Here is a 12,101-nt window from a genome sequence, read left to right as displayed (position 1 = left end):
GGTAAGAATTTGAGACCAGGCTTATCGATCTGGGTCTACAACTTCTATACCTCAGAACTCTACCCTTTTTAAACTGAAGCACGAAAATAATCCTGTATGCTGCTATTGGATTTTATTCAAAATAAACAAATGACTGCTCAGTTGAAATCCAGTGGGACAAGGTATGTCAGATTGATGAACACCAAACTGATAAATATAAGATAGCACTTTGCATGATTGTTGTCTCCACTGCTTTAATGTCACTGTTCAATATTTGGCTACATTCACCCAAACTACTACTTTTAGATTAATCTCAAGTTCTTCATAGAGTCCAGGCTTCATATTCATATTGATAGCCCTCACCCCTATGGTGCTCAAAGTCATTGTTCAATATTCTCCTCAACCTGTTGGTGGACACCCAAGGGAGTTGCCTCAGGAGGGATCTGATGGACCTTTCTGTACAACAATTCACAGATGCTCCAACTTCATGTCCTGTTCCTATCAACTGATCTAACCATCAAGATCAACTTCAAGACAGGTTGCAAACTGCATTGCTCGGGTTAAGAAGCATTTGACTGTGCAAAGTTTATGATGGCAAGTGGAATTTTCTGTTATTGGTACAGTTGGCAGGGCATTCATCTATTCAATTTCAGTTGTGGATTTTGTTTAATATAAAGACCAATTAAGACAATAGAGCATCCCTTTCCAATGCTCTTAAGTGTTTTACGGGCTCCACCAATAGGTTAGACCCTCATCTCTCAGAATTTGTTAGGAACTTTGAATTCCCAAAATCAGTTTTTCACTCATTAATGCCTAGGTGGAATCTTTCTTGTGTTCTTTGGTTGTTACCTAAACCTCCCAATTAATCACTTGAATTAAGCTTCTTTCAAAACTTTACCTTAAAGAGTCTTCCACCTTTCTTTAAGAGAAGGAGTGATATTGATGTAAGAGGGTTGTCTATATTTTAATGGCTACTACAACTCGGTCTCTCTTTTCTGCTAGCTTGGCTTTCTAGCCCTGAATCACCTAACTCTGGTAACTCTTGGGCCAGCTCAGACCCTTAGTCTCAGCTGCATTTACATTTAAAAGTCTATGCATAATCTGATAAAAATCCATCTATGGACACAGAAAATATAAGGTCCTAAACATTTGAATAATACACCAAACATGTTTTGAAAACTGTGACCTTGACCATTTAATCTGTTATCTACATCTGTCTTTTTTAAAATCAATAGACTTTGCAAAGTTAATGTCAAATCCCAAAACAAAAATTACCCCTGTGACCTTGGAAGTTTGATCTAACTCAAATATGTATCTATAGTTTCATGTCCCATAGTGAATTCCTTTTTCCATGAAACCACCAGATACAAAACTTTTAAAGACTGACATCCAACCACATTATACAAATGTCTCTTGTGACCATGACCTTTTGAAATGCCCATGGGGATGTTTGTTTGCATGCTAGTGAAGTGGTGGGAAAATTATGCTGATGATCCCCTGATGGAAACAGTAAATACTGGCCTTTGAAAGAATTAAAACCAAATACTGACAAATAGATGATGGATGAATATTCTGACTGCTCCTTTCCTTTTGTCACAGGTGATAGAAATATCAAGAGGTGACATATCATATCCCCACCCATCCAAGAGAAACTAGCTCCAATGCCAAAACCACCCAATCAAATGTGGATTAAAGGTGCTGGGTTTAAAGAAACCAAATAATATATTATGCTGAATTATGATAATTGAACTTATCCAAGTTTTCATTAGTATAAGGCTGCATACAGTTTTACTGAAACAAATAAATCCTGGTAAAAGTACTGTGCAGAAACTCTGAGTGGAAGGATGCTGTGACTGCTCTAGGGCTCCTGCCTACTAAGTCAAGTGGGTCACTACAAATTCTTGAGTTCTCATTGAGACTTCTGAAGACAACAATTCTATCAAATGATTTATTTTATTAAAATCTCAGATGTTATTAATAATATACATATTATGTAACAACTAGGATATCATTCATTCGGACTGATTTACCATGATTTACTTAATATAACAATTTCAAACAATCCTGAATTTGGACATTATCTGCATGTCTGTTTAAAATATTGACTAGCAAGCAAATATGCATACCATCATTTTTATTAGTGAATACTGTTTTAATCATTCAAAATGAAAATCTACCATTAATTCTAACTTCAAAATTAGAACTCCATTAAAAACAACCCCGATCTTGTCTGCCAGCAGATTTTTTTTTTACATACTACAGTGCAGGGTTCTAAAACTCAAACCACCCTGACGGCCACATGAGGGCATTTTCGATGGCCCAAGGGCCGCACCACCTTTGTTATGTGATGGAGTCTCATATACTAGTTATCAATATATGTATATATATTTCTGTAAAACAAATAAACAGACTTAGATCAAGTTTCACCAGTACAATGAAAACACTGACTCATTTGTTCAGTTATAAAGTGCCCTTTCATATGCACTCAGAACTGAGGTTTCTGACAAAACTATGTTCTCCCTGCTTCACATGACAGGCATAATTGACATTAAAGATGTTTATAGGAGTTTTATTCAGGACGTCTTAAAATCTTTTATCGACAGGTGTCCCGTATATGGAGATGTCCTTCAAGACAGGTTTTCACCGTCTACTGAACAACTTTAGTGTGAACACTCACAATTAACAAGTGATCTGTTGGAATCTCAGCAACAATATTAGAACAATCCTGAAGGGTGAGATCTGACTGATCCCATGATACAAACATCTGTGTTGAGATCAAAGCAAAGGTGATTAACATATTTATCACAAACCCTTCACGTCATTCTTTTTATCTATAAAATAACTGACATCACTTGGAATAAAATCTTAAAATTCTCTCTCTCTCTCTCTCTAGTGAAATAGACCAGTATACCTATTAATCAATAGATATTAACAGAAAAACAATTAGATCTGTTCAGGTCTGACACCTTGTTCATAACTAAATATGTATTTCACAAAGAAATTAAGCATTTGGATTGGAACACCTGAAAAGACAAAAATGACTCAACAATTGGGCATGATTGATGGTATCTATAATTTTAAAATGTGTCAAAATCTTTGTTATGCATTAGCACTAACATCCACGTGTTATAGTGGTTGTGCTGTACGGTATGTACAAACAAGTAAATTAATTTCAGTCTGCCACCTACAGTGATGAGGTAATGCAAAACTATACAATGAAGGAACCTGGATGTGATACTTGTGACAGAGCTGTAGAATTAATAGACAGACATGGAAAGTAACATAGTTTATTTCTTTATCTCAAAAGGATCCAAATTAGCTCAGAAAAAAAGAAAAACTATTGATCAGTGATCTTGACCTTGTAGATAACACCTTGATACACATGAGAAACCACTTTTTCAAGTCAAGTATCTATTAACTGATTGTAAATACCTTAATCGTATTATCACTATCTTGCAAATCAAGCCCTTTCAGCTTGGGTTTTAGCTATGGAGGCTAAATATTGTCTGGCCACATATGATAGAGTGATCTCACCATGATATAGGGATTGGTATTACTGGTGTGGAATGCACACTGTCCTCAACGTAGTTGCAGGGAGGGTGGGAAGTGTAACTGTATCATGATCAAGAAGTGTTGACTAAGAAACATTTACAACCTAAAAAATTTTTTTTCTTCAAAAATATGTAATAGATTCATAATGCATTAAGATAATTGGTAAGACGTGAAGGTATATTTCCTAAGCCTGGAGAGACAATCTCTGGTCCTCAAAGGTATGTGAGGCAGATACTTAATTGAGAACCTAACTTGAGCATCAATTTTGCATGCTAAGACTCAGCTTTTGGAAAAGAGAACTTCCTGCAAACCTAAAGGAAGTCATGCCACATCCTCAAGAAGCTGCTGAATGATCTACAATGGTAATCTGTTGTTCTGTCCCACCAATTCTAATTCATCCTTCTTGTGATTACAGATCCCTGAGGTAAAATCAATCGTAAGTTAACTATGACCTGCACCCTCCAGTCTAAATAATGTAAAGCAAGGAACATTTCCTATCAAATAGTTGATACTTTTTACTATGGCCCTAGCTTTAAAACCCATATATATCACCAGACAACTGTTAGTCACACAGCTAAATATTTAGCTTGGAGTGCTGGATTCATGAGGTAAGGGAAGTACTCTAAAATATTACGATCAGGTGACGTATTTTAAGAAGAAATTAAGTTTACAATGTCTCATTCCAGAATCTCAAACAGCTTTTAAAACATAAAGCAGAAACAAAAGTAATCATGAAGAAAATACAACTGGCCTTGACTTTTTAAAAAATGGGCCTCAAATGTGAAGGCACATCTAGTGAAAATATCCAAATATACCAAATTTCACCAATTTATCTTAAACAGCTTTTAGGTTAAAAAGCAGAATGTAACTGTAACCTAAATTACTGGCTTGTGACCTCAAAGACAGGTCCTCATTATGGTATACAACAAATGTACCAAATTTAATCCTTCAATTTCGTATGGCTCTTAAATTAATGAGTGAAAAGCATAACATAAAGGAAAACTTTAAGACAGACTTGTGACCTATGAACCTGTTGTTAGGACAATGATCTATCTATACAATACCTTTAATGATGATGTATTGATGTGTATGAAGACCATACGTTCTCATAATCTCAAAATGTTCTTGACTTAGGAAAGAAAAGTTTGATGGCAAATTTAATTTACAAAATTATGACCTTGACCTTGATATTTAGGGTCTATTTTGGGTACACTAAACCCTCCATAATGGTAATGTCTTCTAAATATGCTTTGATGAAATGAAAGGACTCAAAAACTTTACAGAGCTGAAAAGAATGTGTAATGGAAAACTTAAAATGTTGATCTGCAACATTAACCTTGATGACAGGACCCCCTCAATGTAGTGCATAGCAGACCTTCAAATAAAGGTGTGCGAGTAAAGCAAGTTCCCTTAATTTTAAATATCTCATAAGTCATAAAGTGAAATGGAAAGAATAATGGAAAACTTAGACATGATTCTGATCCACAAAATATGACCTCTAAGGTGTAAGATAATAGACCAAATATTTACATTGAGGTTGAAGTCAGGACCAACCCAACCCACCCTAAAGTAGCATATGGCACACCATCTCTTGATTTCAAATAGCTTGAAAGAAGTGAAAAGGAAAGTGTGAGGGAACTAATATATTGAGCTGTAACCTTGACAATGAAGATTTGAACCTATTGATTATGTACATCTAAACCAAGCTTTGTCCTATAGGCCCATCACCATGTGTGGGATGTGATACACCGTCTAATAATGTAATACAATATTTTGTGCAATCTAGCTTTTTCACATAGTGTCACCAATTTAGGTTCAATTTTACCCTGTGGTTGTGTATTACATGTTTCAACTTGGAATGTCCATAACCAAATGGTAATATTTTGACAGCGAATAGTTTTTCACTAGTTCTAAGAATGTTTTGAGTTATATGCATAACCCAGGAATTGCATGATTATTTTGTTTTGGCAAAACATTATGTAAGTAAGAGAGATGCAATGGATTATGAACCACTATTGGGTCCAGGAAGAATTAATTCTTTTTCATGGACATTTGTCATAATCAGCAATATAATACATAAAGTCAACATTCCTGAAATAAAAACAAATTATGATGATAAAAGATATCCAATTTGTTGTATCAATTGAACAAGCATGATTCAATGCATTCTGAACCACCATAAGTATCAGGAAAAACGCTTCTTTTCCATAAAAATTTGTTATAAACAGGAATAAAAGCATATACATGTCAACTCTCCTTACAAAAGCACAAATAATAACAAAAGATAGAGTATGTCCAATCAAGTGAAATAAAGATTCACCAGAATTGCTAACCCTTGAAGCTCAGCATTAGGGTACTGGGTTATAAGTGAATTTTTTTTTTTGTTGAAAATAATATTAATACATGTAAAAGTTATCTAGATCCAGTACTTTTACATGAATTTTGCACTGCTTTATCCCTTTCTTCATTAAGATTAAAAAAACACGATTTTATCCAGATTACCTTCTATGCATTCAATAGCGCCTTTAAACATTCATTATGCTGCCATGCATCTAATATTCTAAACTCACCTCTTCCCTATTTACCATAATTTTATCAGAAAATGTTGATCAATGTTAAAAAAAAATCACACAGTTTAAGGCTGCTTTGGGCTTAAAAAGGCGCATCTAATTAAAATTACTACCAGACCATTTTGACAATTTTGCAACATATACTGAAGCAAAAATTGTTTACAAGTGGTCACTATATTTTAGCAGAAACATAGGAATTGATGTCATATGCATAAGAATTCAGCTTTCTTTATATGAGTGGTGCGTTCTATACATTTTATGCACATATTGCAACTATACAGACTGGTATTTCATTATTTACTACTGTTTCCTTCATATGAAGTGATCAACTATTGATTTCATTGGTTGGAGATTTCTTTTCTCCATGTCTTTCTCATTTGGTAATGGTTTAGGCCACTTGTATCTCAAGTGATTGAACAGTTTACTTGCAAATTTTTCAACCGCCATGCTGTTGGCGTTTATGTTGTACTAATCAGCTGAAGGCTCTTATTCATATATTTAACACTTCTCAAAGATTTTGTCCCAAAATGTTGAAAAGTTAACAATTTTTTTGTTGTTGAGTAATCATCAGAGCAATATTATTTACTTTTGACTCGACTGTTTCCCACTGGACAAATGTTGATTTAATAGTGTGAAACTTCAATGTCTGTGTTGCCAAGTGAATCGGCCTTTGTATCAAGTTAAATTACTACTAGCATCTGAGAAACACTTGTTTCTGACAGGCTTCAATGTAGTATCAAATCTTAGGTGTGACTAGATCTGATTAGTATATGTCCATTTTTATCAACATTCTTGCATCATGATTCCTTATGCACACCTATATCAATTATAAAAACTGCTATCTATGGGTCAAATCTGAAAGAATGAATATGGACTAACCTTCTCACTAAAAGCTGCTAAATGAAGATGACCAACAGGATTCACCATTTCATATATACTGTATATGAAAATTCTGGATTTCAGCAGTAATTCTATAATAGCTTCTCTACCCTGTTATTAATAATCCTTCAAAACTTAACTCTTAAAAACTTCACTAAAGTGAACATTTCTGGAACCAACTCTTTATAAAGGGCAACAAAAGTTTTACATGATAATGTGTTCAGACTTAACCATTGTATATATAACCAATCAAATAAGTTATGTACACCTACTTCCAAAATAATCTCTGGCAAAACTCATTTAACACAGTTTTAAAAATGAGAGCTCAAAGTGGACTTCAATTCACCTACCCGGCTTGTATCTACATCAAAGCCCATTGCCAGGGCAGATGGCCAAGATATATGGGCTGGTGTGATGCTTTCCGACACTCAAAGGCTTGTCTGGGTTTTTTTTATATGGCAATGGTGGTCATTTTGGATGGCAGAATTAATTATTTATACAAACCAAAAAGGCCAAATGCTAAGGTGTATTCTCTAATTTGTCAACTGCTTTAGACTAAATTTATTTTACAACTGGATGGCATGCTTTGTGCAAAATCAAAAGAACATTATGCCAGGATGCTTTGTCAAATTCTGCTGTGTAGTTTTTATGAACTCACTTATAGATTTGTCTATTTTTAGTAATAGCAGCCATTACTTGACACAGGATCAACATAATTTGTATAAAATGGAAGGTCCTGAGGCAAGGATGCCTTGTGCCAAATTTGATCAAATTTTGTTCATTTTTTTCCTTCAAAATTCATCATTGCAGATGTTTTCTTTTTGGTAAATACTGCTGATGGAGTGGTATGCAAAGAACGTTTTCTGTTGGATCTGATAAATTATTTTATGCAGCTTTTTAACCCTTTACCTCATAGAGCAAAGTTACCAAGTGCAGCGCTATAAATAGAACACCTGTTACCTATTCGACTCCATATGCATAGGCCTGCCTGTTAACTGTTAAGCAATGTAGTGCATGTTACATTTAACAGCAATTTTAACCAATTTACATTTTTGGTACAGATCTAATATGTGTGGAAAAATTTAAAAGTCGAATGTTATAGCTGTGTAATTATTTTTCATGGAAGAATTTTTTATGTGCTTTAAAATCTTGAGAGAATTCATTCACCGTCAAGTCAGTGAGACCATGTGACCAACCGTAGCTGCCATTTCTCACACTCGAAATCTACAAGTTTTTTGTCCGCCTCTACATCATTAAGTCATCTGAATTTGATAATTTATAAAAACTAATTGCTGCCTACATCAATATCAGAGCCTGTACCTAAGTTATTGAATCTTTCATAGTTGTGATTCTAATCGTGAAAACTTTGTAAGTACCGAATGAAATCTGCGACCTCCATTTTGGAGAGTGGAGATTATGAACCAGTTACTTTAAATAGAAGATATCGACCAGAACATAAATAGTGACCACGTGATATGATGTAATAGTCATTCACAGAAATGAATGTAGTATCTAATAGGGGTTTTTTCTCCGAAGGTGGTGCTACAAAAACCAGCTCAAAATGGTTAATAGGGGTTTTTCCCTGAAGGGGGCACTTTGAAAACCGGCGTAAAATGGCTGTCAAAAGGCACTTCCATGCAAATGGAGTAGAGACATCAAAAGGCGCTTACATGCAAATGTAGTAGAGGTGTCTAAAGGCACTTGCATGAAGTAAAGGGTTAACATTCACTAAAATGTTTTTCTAACATTAGCAATGGTGGCCAAATTTCTGGTGGCAGCTCACCATTATTTGTATAAATCTGTAAGGCCTTCATGCCAGGATGCTGTTAAACTTGGGTGTTATTTTGTGCAGATTATCACTACATGCTTAAGTACAATGATGCCAGGATCATTTATGTAAAATTTTGGGCAATTTCTATTATACAACATTATTTTACAGGATTTTACATTCCCGATCCTGTCTGCAAGCCACTTTTAGATTTTTTTCTAACTTTACCTTTTCTTGGCATCATACAGCCACTGGTGTGCCAAAGTGCCACAAAATGCTACTACATGCATACATTCTGTTACATAGTTTTTAAAAGCTTGTTTGATGTTGTTTTCTATTTATGGTATTTGATGACCAATCAGATTCAGTTGCAAAAACTTGAATGGCCTTCAAGCCAGGATGATTTCCGTTAAATCAGTTCATCAATTTTAGGGAACCTGTTCAGATGTTTTCTTTTAGTAATAGTGGCAATACCTGACAACAGCACTGCATCATTTGTAAGATTTAAAAGGCCTTTATGCCATGGCATTTTCTTGTTAAATTTAGTCAATTACGTTTCATGGTTTTGTAGAAGTCATCACTTAAATGTTTTTTTTTTTCACTTTTAATATTGGCAGCCACATTTTTGATGACAGAGAAGCATTTTTAAAATAAAATATGAAAAGCCTTTAAGTCTGATGTTCTCTGTCAAGTTTGGTTGAAATTTTAGTTGTTTAATTTTAATAGTTGAACATGTCAATTGCTGAATAACCACTTGCCATAATAAAAAAAATATAAAAAAAGATTACTGCCCTAAGCAGTTCACACCAAACAAAATCCATTTAATAAATTAAAAATTCCAAAAACATTTACACAAGAAAATCTTGGGTAAGAAACTTCTTTCTGAAAGTAAACACTTCTCATGAATCACCCCCCTCCCCAGTCCCCCCAAAATAATAAGAGAATATCTAAAAGCCATCCTACCTAAAAAAAACTTTCCTCTTTCAAAGGTTAAGTTTGATACAGATTATACTTAAATTTGTTAATGTAAGTCCTGTATCTCTTTCTGGTACACAACAATGTCAACTTCATATATCTATCTATTCAAATCTTAACAGCAAAATCCATAAAATCGATCAGAAAACCCATGAGTAAATAATACCCTTACAAAAGGTATCATTCTTTGAATTTAAAAAACAGAAGAACACTGATGATAACAACATTTTCTCATCCACGTATACCGAGCTGGTTGTATGCTTTGGCTGCTTGAGCTCGAATATCTTTGTTTAAATGTTTACATAGGAGAAACACTTTACTCTTTACGTTGCCTACATTATTAACTCCAAGAATGGCAGTGTACATTGTCTCTGGGGAGGGGGCCTTGTCATTGGGAGGAAGTGAAGAGGAAGTAATATGTCTCTCATTTACTACATACAGCACATTAGCCAGCATTGTCGACCATCGTAAAATCACAGCTTCATCTGTGGGCTGTTCCAATAATTTCAGCACGGTTGATGGTGCCTGAAAGATTTATGGAAAAGGGATTTTTATTACTGTAACATGTTTGAGCTGAAAAACTAGAAGAAAATCAGATACAGTGACAATACAATACAATGGCTAAGCCAATCACAACTAATGAATGGGCCTAGTTCAAGACAGAGGGTCTAGTTTAGCAGCACAATTTAAAGGCTATCGATAGGGTGCAATTTGACAGTCCATACAGTGTAAGTGAGACATAAATGTCATTTCTAAAACATACTTACTTAATCTCATGATTTAACATAAAATAAAAATTATTCCTTTAAACAAACATCAAAATCCATATATTTATACAGCCGGACAAAGAATCACCAAAAATTCATTCACAAGTGCTGAGAAAGTCAACAATAACTGATTTTTCTATCTCCTGTTGCAACTAAAAAATCTCTGTAAGCCTCATCGTCTAAAACAAAAGATGATAGAGTGACTACTAGAGTAAATGGTGATAGAGTAACTATGGTGATAGAGTAACTACTCAATGATCAATTTATCTGAAGTAAAAATATATAGTTAAAACCCATATAAAGGTTTAAAAATGAACAATAGAGCTACAATGGGAAGGTTCAATATGCTACACAGGAGCAGCAAAGGTTGAGTTTTGCTATCTACTAGTGTCTAACATGAAGCCTAAAAAGGTAACACCTATTGTCAATGGTGCAGGATGTTGTTGGCAATTTAGTCCCCTTTCACACCCAATTAAATTTTGATAGGTTATCTATCACATATCACACTTCATCTGCTAATCACTGTCAGTTACAGCAGAAACCAAGTCAAAACAGCCAATTATGTCCTGATAAGGAGCAACTTCCTTGATGGAAGCTAAACTTACACTGAGCCTTAGTGAAATCAGCACCTTACTATAGAGCAGTCTGGGTCTTTCAAAAAAAAAGATACACTATTTATTATAAGCGTGAGTGAAACATATTGTAATCTGAATATGCAGGTAATAAACAAAAGATGAACTATTTAATCAGCGCAGTCCAAACCATAGTGATGGTCTTCACTTTATGAATGGTCAAAGCGAGACCAAAAGGCCCTTCCAGGTCCAAATATTGGGGTCATTTAGATAAAACAGGGCTTACAAATATCCTTGCCCATTTCTTGTCTATTCAAGACAATTCAAAGACATCATTATCATCATCAATGGCTGTGAGCTTCTGTACCAGGATTTTAATTTCTCATGCTTGAGTAATGACTCACATAAAAAGTTTATTTTGAACATTTGAGTCAACATTGTTTTCCTCCCTGTATGATGATAATTTAGAAATAAATGCAGCAGTGTGTTTTGTTTATGACTTCATCTTATCTTCTTTATATTTTCGTGAATTCTCAACTTGTGCCCAAGCTATTCCAAATAAGCAAGACAGTATGCTATCCAAAGAAAACTGATTGTCTGATGCATAAATTAATACACTTTATTCAGTAAGTCAATTTATTCAGTATAAACTCAAATATAATGATCTTTTATCATTCTTTTCTAGGGTCATTTTTATGGACCCCTGCAGACACTTGTGTGGTAACTTTCTTGTGTCGAAGATGAAAATATAGGTCAATGGCAGAGACTAAAATTAAATATGTATTGAGTATGAAGTTTTTAATATTGAGTACAATATTTTTAATATTATGTACAATTAAATAACATTCAGCATATGGAACATGACAAGTGTACCTAATATTATGGGCAGAAATTATATATATATGGTACCAGAAGCATTTCTACCCTTCATTTTAGTGGTTTTATAATTTAACAAATTAAATCTACATTGGCATATTCTCATGTGAAATACAATATTATAAAAGGCAATCATTACCTTTACTATGGGACATGTACAAAA

At 34.2% G+C, this 12,101-nt stretch overlaps 1 protein-coding gene across 1 annotated transcript in view; it reads right to left on the bottom strand.

Moving 5' to 3' along the window:
- Positions 1–1,913: 1,913 nt before the first annotated feature.
- The window catches only part of LOC149789255 (uncharacterized), a 28,159-nt gene continuing 17,971 nt past the window's right edge, over positions 1,914–12,101 (bottom strand). The window contains exon 5 of the mRNA XM_089975426.1: positions 1,914–10,248. Within this exon, the coding sequence (XP_089831552.1) occupies positions 9,955–10,248 (294 nt within the window). The 3' untranslated portion in view covers positions 1,914–9,954. The remainder of the gene's footprint in view (positions 10,249–12,101) is intronic.

Source organism: Sinohyriopsis cumingii, chromosome 11 (assembly GCF_028554795.1).
Source record: "Sinohyriopsis cumingii isolate HCF-2022 chromosome 11, ASM2855479v2, whole genome shotgun sequence".
Classification (NCBI taxonomy): domain Eukaryota; kingdom Metazoa; phylum Mollusca; class Bivalvia; order Unionida; family Unionidae; genus Sinohyriopsis; species Sinohyriopsis cumingii.
Note: the sequence above shows the minus strand (reverse complement) of the source record. Positions and strands in the feature narration are given on the sequence as shown.